Genomic DNA, 17,783 nt, shown 5'->3' with positions numbered 1-17,783 from the left:
AAGCCGTGTTCCATATTGCGTAGATAACTTTAAACTTTATTTCACGATACATTTCAATATGTTCTGAATGCATCTGCAAACGCATCTCACTGTCAAAACGAACGCATAGTGCGTAGTGCACTGTGGGTAATAGACACAACATGTGGGTAAAGAACAGGACACGAAACGACTATCAGCAAGTCAAAATCTGTGTGTTTGGGACAGAGCATACTTGTAATGTCTTATAATGTCTATTCAAGTCTATGAAGCTGAATATAACTCAGTATATGACTATAACATCTATTAACACAGAATGTCAGTTAACGTTGTATAATGACTGGAGCAACACACTTCTTTCATGTACCATTTTATTGGACTTATATAGAAATACTTAAAAAAACATGAAGTAGCACCATTACTTAAGTTTTACTTTATCATGTAGAACTTTAAATGTCAGAAAAATAAAACTCTTGATACATTTTTCAAATCTTGTTTCAGCAAATATAATATTAGTATTTGACCATGAGGTTAAAGGCCTTTTTTATCATAAAATAAAATATACTTTGTTTTTAAACTTTGCTCAATAAAGTACTTTTACGCTCAAGTAACTTCACCTACATATACATAAACAAGTGGTAAACAAACGTATTAAAATAGAAATACTAAAACTATAGTGGTGCAACAGAAGTCTGTAATACCCACTGGAATCTAATTCATACAAATTTTTAGAAAGCATAAATGGTTTCCTTTTGTCCAACTTACTAAGTTTTATACATTTGAATGCTTCGTAATAATATAGAATAAAATATGCTTTATATTACTGAATAAAAAATATGCTGGGTGAAACGGATTTAAAAGATTTTTTTGCTGAACCTAGAAACCCTCAGTCCCAACAGAATACTGTTAAATGCAGGTACACACCGTGTTTCCGGCTCGTCCATCCACATATTCCGTGTGATATTAAAATAATACAGTGTTCGCTGCCCAAAGGCCATACTAAAAAATAAACAATATTTGAACCCAGCTACAAAAAAGTTCACTGAACTTAAATTAAAATATCTGTAAACATCTTTGCCATATGAAATATAATCTTTCAAGTCAAAAAAGAATAAAATACTTCAATCTGTATTAATGTCATTAATATTTAAAACGTGGATTTTGTTGGTTCGTTTGTTCTATACATATATATATATGCAGGATATGTTATCGCTCCGTCTCAGATCGTTTTGTAGTCGCTGCAGTATCGTCGCTGCTGAAAGTCTAGCAACTTGTTTCCGATCCCTTGGTGAAATCGAAAAGCCTGACTCTGTTAACAGTCTACACGCTGACTCACGTACCTTTGGCCAGACTTTTTTGCGGCCCTTCTCCGGACTTTGCGGGGAAAAAACTGTGTCTGTGTACTCTGTACTAGAACTATGTAGATTACTAGGCTTTTAAATACATTTAAAACATGCATTAGGAGGTTGAAATGTATTCGTCCCGAGCTACAGTATTAGCAAATGACGCCAGAGCCCTCGTTCGGCTTTCACTTTTTTGGATACTGCAGCTTCACATACATATGTATATACACGTATGATAGACGCGTTATTATTAGGAGTTTCATAAAGCCATAACAGGAGTTTGTGGTTAAATGTTCCTTCGTAATGCTATCTTTGTTGCTATCATAGTCATGTCTTTGTCATCATTTTTCAATTGTTTACTTAATTATGAAAATATACGTATTGCCTGAGTAACTGCAGCGTGGCAGACGGGGCATTCAGGGTCATTGCGCTCGCAGATGCGATTGGCACACTCCATGCAGAAGAGGTTATGCCCGCATGGCACAAGAGCGGCAATCACCTCGCTCTCGAAGCACACTGAACAGTCCCGGCTGCCTTTACGGCTCGTTCCCGAGGAAGAGGAAGAGGAGGAAGATGAAGATGATGAAGACGAGGAGGACGCAGACGAGTCTGAGGGCAGCCCCGGGAGATGGGAAGCCATGTTGCTGTAGCCTGGGAAATTCAAGGAGCCTCCCCCCGGGTCGCTGCGTACCCTCCGGGCCAGTGGATGATCGCTGATCCCACCCACGTGATGAAGGGGCGGAGATAAACGAGGCTGGGTGGAGCAGTTCATCCCATTCAGCCGCCTCTGATTGGCCAGAATCCCGTTAGCATTAGAGGAAGCATTGGTAGGGAATATGGAGGACGATGTAGCACTGTTTGTTAAGCTCATGCTACGTTCGTACTGAGACCAAAGCAAACCGGGAGCCGGGTCAAATCCGGGCGAGGAATCAAACGTGAGATCAGCGCAGTCAGGAGATACAATCTCGCTGCCGTAAACAAATGAGTTGCCATTGATATTCAGGTTGTTGTTATTGTTATTGTTGTTGTAGCTCAGTGCAGGACTCGGAGGGCTGTAGTTGGTGCCGAAGTATGAGTCAGTGGAGGCGCTACCTAGAGAGCTGGAGCTGTCGTTGCGATAGCTGGCGAAGGGCTTGCGTCCCAGGCTGGGCGTGGCACTGGCACTAGCACTAGCACTCGTTTTGCCCCATAGGCTGGAGTGATGGCTGCTGCCGCTAGCCGCATGCATTTCAAAGCCCACGTCTGTGCCGTTGGCGTGAAAGTCATTATCATCAGTGGCATTAGTGAACTCAATCAACCCAGCACCTGTACGCATGGCAATGTGTGCCTCGATCTCATCACGTGCTCGATCCACATTCTCCGGCATGCCTGTTACCTCAAACACCGGCTCCTTGTCTCGACTCGGGGTTACAATATAGGTGTGTGTCTGTTGTTGGATGCGCTTGATCGTGGCTCCTTTGGGTCCAACCACCAACCCAACAACGCGGTATGGCACTCGAACCTGTATGGTGGTTTGCCCTGGTAGGTTGGGTGGCCCAGGCACGCTGCCACTCCCATTCATGCTGCTGTTTTTGTTTCGTGAAGCTCGGATCATGGAGAAATGCTCAGCTGCTGAGATGATTTCCCTTCGTGCCATGGCTACATCTTCCCTCCTGCCAGTCACTACAAATACGGGCTCCTCCCCTCGCACCGGAGTCTTAATGTAGGTGTTTGTTTTGGCACGCAGGGCTTTAATCTTGCAACCTACATTTCAACATATTAAAAAGTAAGAATTAAAAACAGAAAATAAAGAGCAGATTGAAAAATGCTGATGCTAGGGCTGCATGATGTGACAAAAACATCATATTTACTCATTCATATATTGCACCAGACATGATGATATGATGTGTTAAAACAAAATGTACTGAAAAGCTGCGATTTGTCACACTCAGACTAACTTGCATCAGTTTAATCAGAGTGTTTTGTTTGTTACAGCATTGTGCTATATTGTAGTACATAATGTAGGTGAACACGCCTTTTTACACCAGCCACACAAAGGACGGGACAGACAAAAGTACCCAAAGCAGACAAAGTGGTCAAACAGAACATGAAACAAATGTAAAAAAAAAATAGCATTATGGTATGTGATGACAAAAGAAAACATGCTACATGCAAATGCTTGCAGGTTGCAGAAAGATGCCTGCTTTTAAATCTAGGAACAACGATTCACTTAGTTGTTGCAAGGCATGAATTCAAACCGCATGCTCAGCTACATGACACACAGTGGTCCAGGTCAAAAATAGCACAGAGGGGAAAAAAATCTGGATTTCCCCTGCTTTCACGTCTTAACCAGACATGAAGGCTGTGCTAGAAACAGTAACACTGTAGTTCCAAGGACCTGTGCATAATTTCCCTGCTAAATAGTGAGTCAGGGAGGAATCAGGTGTGTTAAAGCAAGACTATACAGACAAACAGCTGGCACTGTCTGACCCTCTCAACCTAAGTAGGCTTTCACTCTGCTCTGTTGTGTCTCAGCAACTCTTCAGTCACCTTTTTATTTCAGCTGCATAGCCAAGATTGCTTAATCAAAACAGGCTACTGTTGAACAACAGGGATAATAATAATAATAATAATAATAATAATAATAATAATCACAATAATAAACATAATAATAAAAATAATAATAAACATAATGATAATAAACACAATAATAACAATAACCATATTATTAATAATAATAATAATAATAATAATAATAATAATAATAATAATAATAATAATAATAATACATCCAATCATTGTGTATGATGGAGTGTACTGTTAAGCCTTTCTCTGTATTATTTTTTCTTGTTTTTTTCTTGTCTTTTTAATGAAAAAGAAAAGCAAGGAAGAACAACAAAGAGAGTGAAGACTAAAGCATGGTGAGGTCTGATACAAGCTCGTGTGTCTGAGAAGAGGCTGCAAAGCAACTCCCTTCCTTTTGTGGGACCAAAATAAAGCAAGACCATGCACCAGACTACTGTGTGTGACTGCATGTAAATAATGGCCAGCTTAAAGAGTGAATGCTACACAAGGCACACCTTGCATACACAAGTATAATTGCATATGGAGCATTAATAACAATAATAATAATAATTTGCATGAGTTCTAATAATGCACAGTCATCTAAAACAACAAAGGGGATCTCACCTTGTCTGCCCACGATCTCGGCCACATGCTCGGAGCTGGGCACGGGCACACACTCCGTCATGTTCACGCTCTTCTTCCGGGGTTCGTTGTCGCACGCGGGGTTCTCGTCCAGGTCGAGCAGGGTGAGGTCCAGCGCGAGCTGCAGAGCTCTTTGGTCGTCCAGGGCGTCGACCCCCTGGCTGCTGCCGCTGCCATTCCTCTCCAGCTCGGGGAACAGGGAGCTCGGCATCTCGGGCACACTTGTTCTTTTCTCGTCAGCTCTCTTGGATCAACCACACCGGACAAAGGAGAGAAAGAAGGGTGGGGATTGAAGAGGGAGAGAAGAGGTGGCTCTGGAAAGAAAAGCCCCTGGTGCAAAAAAAAAAAAACACAGTGCTCTTTCTTTCTTTCTCTCTCTCTCTCTCTCTCTCTCTCTCTCTCTCTCTCTCTCTCTCTCTCTCTCTCCCTCTGGTCCTGGCAGTAAAAAGGGAAAGAAAGGAAAAAAGCAGTGCAAATCCGAGCTCCCGATTTTATCCCCCCAGAACGCGTATTCCGAAGGTACTGGGGGTTGTTGCGGTGCCGGCGGTGGTACTAATTCCTCCGAAGTGCCCCTCCCTGCGCTCAGCTCTTTTCCTGTTTTCTCTCTGACTTTTTGCTGCAGACACACAGCAGCAGCGGCACTAAACTGGAAAGGGGGGGGATATGCTTGCATGACGTCACCGTCCGGGCGGCGAACGGGAAAGAGGCGGCGCTAATTTGCATAAATCCGGCGGATTGGATGGAAAGCGTGCGATGAGCCCGCTGCTTCTGTTTTGCATGGACAGACTGGACGGATTCAGCGTTGATATATGGGCGGAGCGACGCGGCGTTTTACTTGCATTAAACGGCCAGATTGGAGCGGACGAGCTGCGACGCTTGTTCTAATTTGCATAAACACAAACGATTGGATCTGGTCTGTTTGTGATTTGCATGAATCAATATGATTCGATAGAGCCGGGTGGAAGGGACGGAAAACGTGTCTTACAGCCCCGTCTTCCTTTGTTGTCCCGTCAAAATCATTACACAGATTTTGTTAGGATATTTTTTAAGTATTTTATGAACATTTCAGTTTATTATTGTCTGACAAACATAGCTGTAACCCTCTCGTGTACATCTGTCTAAACTTATATTATACGAAATTTAATGTGTATTGTGTCACATGTTTACTTGCACTATTGTTTTCTTATCTTGTTGTCACCCAACACTTCTGTCCAGGTTGTTATAGTAGATTATACACACTAAAAACAACACAATACATGCAATGTGGTGATGTACTTAGATTTGGCCATGCCTTTCTATTTAGCTCTATGTAAAGTTCTAAAGTTCTAAACAGCTCATTCACATCTTGTAAAATCTTGTCATATTCTCAGAATTGTTATTCAGTAGACTGACTGAAGTGACTAACAATTATTAAGTAAAGTGTTGGATAGAGAGCTACATGCCCAGACATGCTTTGTCCTAGAGTTCAGAGAAAGGGATAGAGGGAGAGAGAGAGAGAGAGAGAGTGTGTGTGTGTGTCCGTGTGTGTGCGTGTTTGTACATATGCATGTGCGTGTGTTTGCTATCTCCTTCTCTTTCTTTGACCCTATCCCCTATCCGTCCGCCTCACTTCCCCTTTGACTCCTAAGAAGTGAATGCTGTGGTCAACGTTGGATGTCGGCGGTCTGGGACACATGTCTAGTATTTACATGATCATCCCTCGGTTACTGAACACATACCAAGCAGAAATGTTGCAACTTCAAATTTGTATTTCATGTAGCCTTTTTGTGTAGCCTTTGTTTTGATGTAGTCACAAGGAAGAAAAACATTCACATCATACAGACACATTTTTGTCTTTTGGTTTTCGACAATCACTCAAATAAATGTGTGTGGGGGGGTCCATCATGACAGAGATATATCATGATATTTGAAAATATTTTTTGCAGTACATTCTCTGGGCTTTGTTTAGGTCATGATACAAAACCGCAATCTGGGAAAAAAGTATGGGTTATGGGAGGGGTATAAGAAAACCATATCATGTTAGTGGTGTTATATTTTTATTCTGCCTGACCTAAACCTAGACCTGAACCCATATCCAGAATACAATTAGTTCAATCAATACTCCTTTAGGGCCAGAGTGGGTCTGACCGCTTAAATATTAACAGCACACTTAAGCAATGTGTTTGTCCCTTGTATATAAGCTCTAAACGTCCGTGATTCTCCCAGTAGTTCCCCATCTGACTGCACAACTACCTTTTGTGGCTCAGGAGGTGGTGTAAGTGTGGGGTTGCTCTTCTTCTTTCACAAAGAAAATCTCAAACCAATTCAGTGGCATTGAAACAAGAAGCGGCTGCTTTGTCACCTCAAGCCCTGGGAACAATAGCTATGCTAATTTGAACTGCCCCTCTAAACCTGAGAATGTGCTTCAAGCTTCTCTTATTTAATGCTCACCCCCTTTCTTATTCTTTCTTAACCCCCTCTGTCGTCTTCTTTTTTCCGTTGGAGCTGTATAGGGAAACATCTGGAGGGGCATTATGCAAACTCCACATGCACGACCTCAGAGCTGTTTACACAAAGCGGTTCTGATTCGAGATCCGAGATGGAATGTGTCTGCGTGCTACCCAACATGCATCATTACAACGTGTCCTGCTTGAGATGGAGAAATAATAGTTTATTGTGCATTTGCCACTAAAATAGCTCCATATTCATTGACATATTTTTTTCTAAAACAAATACTGAAACTGTTAAATATTTGATTACTATGTTATTCAATCCTTTTATATTCAAATCAACAGGCTCTTATTCATTAACTATTGCTAAATATTCACTTACATATCCAATAGCAATCGACATCACTCCCAGTCTGTGTGAAAACAAAGGGAGTTCAGCCTCTGCTATGGTTAACAGCCTCTCAAACTAGTCAGTGCCTCTCTCTCTCTCTCTCTCTCTCTCTCTCTCTCTCTCTCTCTCTCTCTCTCTCTCTCTCTCTCTCTCGCTTTCTCAATGTCTGTCTCTAACACACACAGAGAGCAGAGGTTAGATATAAAAAAAAATTTAATTTTTTTTTACTAAGATCCCCATTAGACAGCTCAAGAAATATGAACAAAAACATGTTTATTTTCTCCATTGCTGCATTGCTACTTGCATTCATGTTAAAATGCACTTTATAACCCTTTATTTTCCTTCTTGTTTCAAAGTCCAGTTGGGATTTCGCCTATGCTGCCATGAACATTGGCAGACATAAATACATTATAAAATTTTTTTTTATTTTAGATTTTTTTCAAGTGAGAATATACCCAGGAATTGGTTTTCCATCAAAATTGATCATTTTGTGAGCAATATCTATTTGAACGGGTATGAATGTATCGTTGGCAGACTCATTCTTTCTTCTCTTTTTGCACAACAGACAAATGCGGGTGAGCCTGCCCTAAGGATGTGCCTATTCAAACAGCACTAATAAAACATAAATATGTCTCTAGAGACTTTAGAGTAGTGTATGTAAGCATACATTCTTCCTGCACTATCATATTACATCCCTGTAATTGCTCTGTTTTCTAGCCGAGGCGTTGGGAACCCATGACGTTACATATTTACCAGCAGCTTTCTACAATAGGAAAACATTTCCATCTTTTTCCACATTCCTCTGTTATCAGGAATTGCTGTGCTGTGGAGCAGTTGAGCAAATGGTTAACGCTTCAAAATATTTCTCAAGTAATCTGCATGAGTAATCGTGTGATTTCAGCCAGTTGAACAGGATTTATGATTTCAAGAGGAACTAGTATAACAGAGAGAACTGTTGTCCTCTCAACATTTTTCTGGTATATTATGGCTCCTTACCTTTATCATATAGACTACAAATGTAATCAACCAAAGGACACTACAAAAAAAAAAAGTGTATGCCACTTTTGCTGTCATCTCACAATCTGAGGTATTTTTGACTAAACGACCCCATAGAGCAGGCGGCTCCAGCATGTCACTCATGAGCTACCCACTTCTGAGTAGCTCATCTAAAGGTTCATAGAATATGTACAAAATTGATAGGATCAAATTAACTCAGTAAACCTTTTTAAAGTTCATCCCGATCTCCCTTTTCCGGTGTTGGACCGAATCTGACTCCCCGGACAAATCATTCTCCTTCGCGCATGCATGCGCATCTCACAGTTTATTACAAATCGATCAATTTTACACACAGCTAGCACCAAGACTGTGCATTTAAGCATTATATTAACTTAAGTATATTAGCACAAATTGAAGTCATTTGGATAAAGGATAAAGAAAACACATGGCAGATCCATTCAACATGGAAGCTGCTGGGGATTTGACAGCGTTAGAAATAAACACTGCATGAAGCTGCATTAAAAAAACATCCCAGTTTGAGTTCATGAGGAGTGTGCTTAAAAATCTGTAGTACATTTAAGCCTATAGTATGCTGATGGTAAAGATGCACATAGCAGCATACAGTGTAAAAGCAGAATAGAACAGAAACTAGCAAACCAAATGACTGAATGACTTGTAAAACCCCAGTTCTATTTATACGACATTTGCAGAAAGTTGTTGAAAAGGGTCACTGGATTGTAACTGATATTTGTTGTTTTTCTTTATTGTGGAAAGAAAGCTTAGCGTAGCAGGTTAGAGAAGTCCCGCTAGCTTTCAGCTGCTGCTGTCTGGAAGAAAGAGAAATGGTGTCAGGCTCCTGCATACACACTCGAGCAGAGTAGCATAGTGTTTAGAGGAAATACAGCAGTCAGTGGACTTATGGACTCACTGAGATCATCTTTTCCCCCCCTTGAGGTCTATGTGTGTTGCAGAGGTGTGTGTGGGGAAACACATTCAGATTAGTTGCCCTCTAATCCACATTCATTCATGGATTTAGAGTGTGTATGCATGTAAACATGTGTTTATGTATGTGTTGTAATCTGTTCCATTGAAGAATAATTAACTGCTGTAATAAAATATGTAACACACTCTTGTATCTGTGACACACACACACACACACACACAAGCTGAGCAGCATCACTGTCTTGTTCTTTATCACAAACCCTTTATGTCTATTATGGCTGGTTCAGATTGGTTTGTGTGCATGTGTGTATCCATGCATTAAAGATGGAAGAAGTGTGGAGTTAAAGTAGGCCATTGCTGCAGTGGTGCAGGGTGTGTGAGTGCGTGTGTGTGTGTGTTTGTGTGCGTGCACTGACACACTGAACTGGAGTGGCACTGAATCTGCCGCCTCCTGTTGGCTGCCTGCCAGACGGCTGGAGAAGCATGCAGCAGAACGACAGGACAGCTGGGGTTGATCCCCCATAATGCAACACTCCGCCTCCCTCACCTTAAACCGCCTAATCCATCCTTCCTCCTTTCCACCTCCTCCTCTACCTCTCTTTCTCATCTGTGTTATGAATGCTGCTGCGGAATTTTGCTCACTGTATGATCCGCCCTGAATAAGTCTGACTAGAAGGTCGTCTGAGAGAGAGAAAGAGAGAGAGATATGAGACAGAAATCTATGCATTTAGTAACCTGCAGCTCGTTCTTTTCTTTTTAACATATGAGTGTGTTTATATATGTACATGTGCTTTATCTTCTGCATCGTGGAGCTTGGAGGCAAAAGAAAAATATTAGTGCTTTGGTAATAGAGGTAATTACTGAGCAAAATCATTCAGATAGACAGATACACAGATGAGCACAGTGAGGCAGATTCTAGGAAAAAGGAATAAAGATGTCATTGAATATCAGGGAAGTCAGAGATACACTTTATGGTACATAAGAAATGTCATAATAAAACAGACAGACAGACAGACAGACATATAGATAGATAGATAGATAGATAGATAGATAGATAGATAGATAGATAGATAGATAGATAGATAGATAGATAGATAGATAGATAGATAGATAGATAGATACTTATTATTATTATTATTATTATTATTATTATTATTATTATATTTTGTACATTTTATAGATTTAAACAAGAAACTAGAGGTCCTTTTAGTAGACAGCATAGACAGAAGTAAGCCAGCATAATATATGCTATATATACACACATTTTTTCACGAAGTGTATAAGAATATGTGTGTACAAATGTGAACAAACAAAAAAATAATATATAATATAAGTCAATAATAAATAACCTGACAAATATTTTATTAATGCGTGTATGGATCTAACTTAGACCTGAATTCTGCATGTAGAAAAAAGATTCTGCCAAATGAATAGAAATATATAAATACAGCATAAACATTATGTATATATGCATAGAAGGGAAAGCTGAGTTCACAATCAATGGATGCTAACCAAATGGCGAAATGGAGTAGTAATTACACTCTTAATGAGCAGGACAAGCTGTCCTACTCTTGCTGCAGGCTCACCAGGCAAACCGTGTCAGCCGTGCCAATTTCAGCCACCCTGTAACACAAATGGTGACAAACAATAGCAAGAAGGAGTGTGTGTTACAGTTCGCCTCTGTATTACGTTAAAACTGCACGCTAATTCACACAGTCAGGCGTTTACAGCTGACTAAGTGACTTTAGTGTGAGAGAGGGATGAATGAATCCTGTCTTTGTCTGTCTGACTGGAAAAAATAGGCCCTCTGTTAGAGCCCTGAGGAACTCCGGCACAGGAAATCAGGAAAAAGGAAATGATGTAACAAGTGTATGGGTGCTATTATGCTGCAGGGGAGAAATATTGTTCGGCATGGACACACACACACACACACACACACACACACACACACACACACACACACACACACACACACACACACACACACACACACACACACACACCAATGGGGATAAGATCTTAGACCTTCATTCAAACACCTAGCAATCCAGGGATTAGTATTAGTCCTGTAATTGTGCTAGCTCTTTGATTAACCATCAGAAGTGGAGGGCTCAGTTCTTTTTGTTCTTTATTTGTTCTAAGGTTTTAATATGATTTAGGAGCAAGACAAGGTGTCATGTTATTGCCTATTTCGAAGATGTTTTACATCATACGCACATACATGTACAGACATACACTGTTTTTTTAACCATGAAGTTCTGAGTTCACTTCCCAGTGCTGTCTGACAGCTATTTACAGACCCTGGAGCAGTGCATAAATCCTACTCAGCTTAGCTGTATTTGGATCGTCTCACTTTAAATTGTCTTGGATGAATGAAAAAAAGTACAAGAAAGAAACAAGGCCATTAAAGATGAAATCAAATACAAATGCATTATTCAGAAAGAACAGATACAGTAATGTCTTCTAAATGGATTCAAATACAGATACAGTGGTTTGCTCTAACTTAACACTGCCTTAAAACACTCCGCTCCAAAATAAAATCACACCTCTAGCTCATCTAAAATTCATTAATAAGATTTTTTAAAATTAACTGAAATATCTTGTTTAAATATTCCAAATTTTATAAACATCCTTTTTTATTATTATAGATATAGATAGTAGCATTGCATAATACTCTCAAATAGACATAAATGTATTTTACACTCCAGCTGGAATTAGCTAATGGAACAAAGACAAATATGAATGTGTGTGATGAGTGATACATTTACTGAATTCATTCATCGTTTGTAACCGCCTGGTCAGGATGGAAGTGGTTTCAAATAGATTAAATTAAAGATATTTAAAGTACAAAACAGATAGAGACAATAGAATATTGAGACATTTACTTGACAAAAAAAAAAAAAACAACAACCCTAACACAATACAAAACATGGGTTCTGTTGTGCAAGACTTTACTTATGGACTAACCTTGAATCAGCCTGAACGTTTAAGTCTTACAGCAGGTCTCACTATTGTTTACTCTTCAGACCTAGCACATTCTCAGAAGTATATTTCACAAGATCTTATCAACTCCATTATCTCATTTAGCTATAGGCTAGCAGCAGGCTTACTAACAATCAATAAATGACCAGACTTACTCCTAACACTCAATAAACATCTGAATAAAGTCCAAAGAAATGCTGTGATTTCCAAGTATAGAAACAAAAGCACACACTGACACTAACTCGCCCCGAACTGTTGTTTTTATTCAAAGACTTCCTTGTACATAATCACAGGTTAGCAGTAGTGCTAACAGTTTTTTGTGCCAAGAAGACTGATTATCCCCCAGGCATGGTTTTCTGGCTTTTTGCCCCTCACATCTCAAGTAAGTGCAAAAATACATACCCAATGTGGGTTTTTAGTTCATTCGCTGTGGAACTGGGCTTCAAACATGCTTGATGTTGTCCACTTTAATGGCTGTTGGCTACATTTTTATCACATGTCAAAAGATTACATGTTCAAACCATAGATAACGCTTTATAAATTAGCTATGAGCTTTGTCAAAAGTGAGTCAGAAACTGAAAGAGAAACAGACCCTGATAGAAATGAGAAAGACAAACACACACAAGACAGGAAGACAGAGTGAGAAAGTGCTTACTTTGGGCAAAGGCTGTGTTTTGAGACAGTTTGAGCATCATGCAGGTCAGATATGAGCTTCCACTGACTCCAGGCTGCATTGATCGACTGTTTGGGAAGCTTCCAGACTGAAGACAACAGCAACAATAGAAGATATAGTATTATTCTTATAAAACAAAATAAAAAATAATGGAATTTGCGTTTATTTATGCAAAATGATTAATTAATAAATGACATTTTTCTCACCAAGAATGCATGAGGTGATGCTAGATGGAGAGATGTGCTAGATGGACAGATAGATAATGTGCTAGATAGATGGATAGTGCAAAGCAGACAAATGTGCAAGAAATTTGCAGCACAGTCTAATATGCAAGAAAAGCAGTTCATATATGGAAAAATGTAATGATAAACTACTGACATAATAAATAAGACTAATGAAGTACAAGAGGGTTCTTAGAGTATGTCTACTAAAGGTAGCTCAGTCCAGTCTGGGTATTCACACATCTGACACATCTGACCTAGGGAGATGAGTCTCATAGAACTGGGCAGGAATGATTTCCTATATCATAATGAGTCTGTTACTAATGCTGCTCTTAAGCTTGTCCAGTGTTTTTTGGAGAGGGTGAGAGTCATTTTTAGTAATCACCAGCAGTTTTGCCAGCATCCTTTCCCTGACCACCTCCTTCAGGATGATGAGAGCCAACAACAGACTCAGCCTTTTTGATTAGTTTGTTCAGTCTGTTGGTGTCCTTTTTATAGATGCCCACACCCCAACCTGCCACTGTGAAGAATATGGCACCCGCAAAAACAGACTGATAGAACATCTGGAGCATCCTGTTGCACACATTGAAAGACCTGAGCCTCAACAAGAAGTAGAACTGACTCAGGCCCTTCTTGTAGACAGTGTCGCACTATTACTAACAGTTTCATCCCACTCATGACTATATGGTGTATATAAATGGCACAAAAATAATTCCTGTATATCATAGCACTATTTTCTGGATATGCTTGATTTTCTCCCCATATCTTTACCTTACAATAACCTAAATGTATATTCATGCTACATAAAATGTAACTATAACTATAAATTGCTATATATTGTGGTATAAAAGGAATATAACACAAAATGCCCAGGCATTAATGCATGACATATCAGCATAGTGTATGTATGTGGTATATAAAAATATTCTTTATGTAACACCTTTATTGTAAAGAAAATCTACTTTACAGTTTGTGCAATCAATATGTATACACAGCAAAATTTTATTCTCACAAAAATGATCACATTTTATGTCTAGCTCATAAGTATGCTTTACATACATTGTTCAGCTGTACTGAATATTGCCACTAGTCACACAAAGCTAAGTAAATCCGGATAGGACAGTGCATGAGATCATTGTAGTACACAACAGACACCAGAAGGGGGAGCTCTGCAAAGTAACCATGCAGAAAGAACAAAGAACAAGTGCACCATGCTCGAGACAAAGACATTCCCCCCAAAATTATCTGATGTTGGCTCTTATGCTGTCTGAAAGAAAACCTTGCTGACACCCAATACTTATCCCAGCTCATGACGCATGCATCTGTCCCTCATCAAGGTCATTATGTAGGGCAGAAACGTTTAGCTGTTGTTCAGAGGAATGTCCATTTAAATGCTCTAGCTGATACAAAGAAGACTTCATTGAGGAGAAGGATGCTGAGGAGGAAGGCCACTTACCTGACAAATCGAAACCAGTTCACTTGTGTGTCCTTAGAGAATGTTAAGTTTATAATTCTCTCTCTCTCTCTCTCTCTCTCTCTCTCTCTCTCTCTCTCTCTCTCTCTCTCTCTCTCTCTCTCTCTCTCTCTCTCTCTTTCACTACACATACAAGGGAAATAGAAAGGCACATACACACCCCTCACAACATTGCAATTTTTGATGTCCATAACATGGTTGCATAAGTGTGTAAGCAATCACATTTAAACAAAGGTTCCAAAGCAATTATCATAATGTTTGTTGTGTTGATTCATCAGTGGGTGTGTCTAAACATCAGGATTTGTTGATTTGTTCATTCTAGCTGCGAAAGAGAATCTAGATTTAGATCATATCTGGCACAACATTAGTTGCATAATCTCTTATAATGAATTGCTTCATTGTGTCACATACAAATAGTACCAAATTGTATTGTATGGAATCATTTTCTGTAAATGTAAAATTGATCACAATGTGCATTTTATCTATCTAAAAGGAGAAATATAAACCTTTAGAATATGTCAAGCAGGTTTCTGTCTTTTTAAAAATGTATTTTAGTTTAGCAGTAGGCAATTCTGAGGCAAGGAGTTACCCGTAAATCTCTGTATCATGAATTATTGCACTTCCTTTGTGTAGTATGTAAAAGCCACGAGAGCAGTCCTGTCCTAGTTCCTCTATTAGACCAAGTCTTAAATTAACCCTGGTTTTAATGCTTTTTAAGATTTTTAAGGTTACCTGTTTTATAGCCCTTTTCAGAACTTAAAGCTGTTGTAATGGTACAAAGGGCAGGTGGGTTATAGCGGCTTACCTTTCACATTTATTGAATTTAGACAGCAGGGTGACTGCTTAAATGAATGGCTCTCTTTATTCCTCATAATGGCCTGAACCACACTTCAAACATGAGCTGGGTTACACCAGCAGTGAAGCCATGTTGTTTTAATGATGAGAAACATACATGTTTTGTGCATGTCACTCGTTTACTCAGGGAAGTGCGTGTGGTTGCTTCTGGTAGATATTGTCAGACATGGCCCCGTAATTGCCACTAGTGAATCACACAGTGAAATAGATAACATCTCTGGAGGCCAATCCTCCAGGAAGCTCCATTAAAGGCAATCCCCGTTATGATTATAGCTTGAGCATAAAAGCCAAGAGCTGATATTTTTGTACATGATAGTGAGTCAGCGACAGAGAGAGAGAGAGAGAGAGAGAGAGAGAGAGAGAGAGAGAGAGAGAGAGAGAGAGAGAGAGAGAGAAAGAGAAGGAGGGCAAGAGAAACTGAGAGAGATTTTGAACAACTCAGCCATGAATGAATTGCAAATGTTGCATGGTTGTAATAGAAAAATGGTATTAGTCGTATTATTTTTGCAGTTTTAATGCTATTAGCTTGAACAGCATGACTAGCAAATAGCAAAGAATTGCAAGGTCCATTTGTCAGCGGTTTGTATATTTTTTTCCAAGTGAGTGCAGTGTATAAAGTAAAATTTGAATGAGCAATTCAGTATGACAGAATGTGATCCTTTATTGTAAAGAAAATAAATAAAAAAAATAAAAGCAATTTATATTTCGAGGAACAATGGTATTAAATTTGAATAGTGAAAAAACCTGTCCAATGAATTGGCAAAGACAGACAAAGAGACCACACCTCCTTCACTTGGAAAGACAAACACAGAGACAAACCTCCTTCACTTGGAGAGACAGACAGAGAGACCACCTATTTCACTTGGAGAGACAGACAGAGGGACCCCAACTCCTTCACTTGGAGAGACAGACAGAGAGACCACACCTATTTCACTTGGAGAGACAGACAGAGAGACCACACCTATTTCACTTGTAATGACAGACAGAAAGACCATACCTCCTTCACTTGGTGAGACAGACAGAAAGACCACACCTCTTTCACTTGGTGAGACAGACACAGAGACCACACTTCACTTATGTTTGTGTCCGAAAATATAGTACAGATACAAATACACTTTTTTTACAGTGTCTGTATTAGCTTCAATAATGCCTCCAGGGCTCTCAAGTTTTGAAGACAGGCAAGCGTGACATCTCCAAACCAACCCCCCCACCCCACCCTGCAAAACACCCCCCCCCCCCACAAATAAATAAATAAATAAATAAATAAATAATAAAATAAAATAAAATAAAATAAAATAAAATAAAATAAAAATAATCTATAGGATTATTCATTATTATAGTATTAGTATTATTATTATAATTATTAGTAAGGATCACTGACCACAATTTAACCAAATACAAAGTATTTGAATTTTTTCATTTATTAACAGTGTGTGTGTGTGTGTGTGTGTGTGTGTGTGTGTGTGTGTGTGTGTGTGTGTGTGTGTGTGTGTGTGTGTGTGTGTACTCCTTTATCATTTGTAATTTTGCTCCCATTTAAAACAGTTCAGCTCAAGCTTTTTTAGGGTCATGTTTGAGGACAATGTCCCATCCAGAGACAAGCTGTTTCGTGTTGAGGCTTTGTTCAAACCGACCATCGGAAATACCCTCGCTAATGAATGTTTTTTTAATTGGTTGTTGCGTTAAATCTTACCCAGACAGTGCTATTTTGAGCATACATTTTGTGGGCTGCAGCATATTAAATATATGATAAATAGTCAAAAAGTTTTTCTGTGTGAGAAATACGATGTGTGGCAGGAGAGCGTGACAAAAGCCCAAAATGCGTGACTGTCACTCTCAATGTGTGACACTTGACAGCCCTGTGACTCGGACATGCACTTCTAATCTGTAATTATAGCATTAATAATCTACAGTTCTACATTTTCAGTACAGAGCATAAAGTAGGAAGAAGGGCAGCTGGAAGATCTGAGGGAATGTGGAGAGATTTGTAGATTAGCTAGAAATATTTTTCACATAAAGGTTGAATAGATGGGGCAGATGGTTTTATTCACTAAATTGAAACTGCTGCCTCAGACATACACTTCACTATATGGTCAAAAGTATGTGGACATCTGACCAATCATAACTCTTGGTGAGCACCAAACTGTTCTGGGAAGGTTTTTCACTAGATGTTGGAATGTGACTGTAAGGAATTGTGTTCATTCAGCTACAAGAGCATTAGTGAAGTCAGGTAGTGATGTTGGGTGATGAGGTCTGGGTTGCAGTCAGTGTTGCAGGTCAGTTCTTCTAATCCAGCCTTGGCAAACCCTGTGATC

At 39.5% G+C, this 17,783-nt stretch overlaps 1 protein-coding gene across 1 annotated transcript; it reads right to left on the bottom strand.

Moving 5' to 3' along the window:
* Positions 1-333: 333 nt before the first annotated feature.
* On the bottom strand, positions 334-5,375 carry mex3b (mex-3 RNA binding family member B). The gene is made up of 2 exons (XM_027164118.2): positions 4,488-5,375; positions 334-3,062 (listed from the first exon to the last, which is right to left on the bottom strand). The coding sequence occupies exons 1-2, from the start codon at positions 4,714-4,716 to the stop codon at positions 1,684-1,686; spliced, it is 1,608 nt and encodes a 535-aa protein (XP_027019919.1). The 5' UTR covers positions 4,717-5,375; the 3' UTR covers positions 334-1,683.
* Between the last annotated feature and the right edge of the window lie 12,408 nt (positions 5,376-17,783).

This window comes from Tachysurus fulvidraco, chromosome 2 (genome assembly GCF_022655615.1).
Source record: "Tachysurus fulvidraco isolate hzauxx_2018 chromosome 2, HZAU_PFXX_2.0, whole genome shotgun sequence".
NCBI classification, from domain to species: domain Eukaryota; kingdom Metazoa; phylum Chordata; class Actinopteri; order Siluriformes; family Bagridae; genus Tachysurus; species Tachysurus fulvidraco.
The sequence above is the reverse complement of the archived record's forward strand: the minus strand, read 5'-3'. Positions and strand labels throughout refer to the sequence as shown.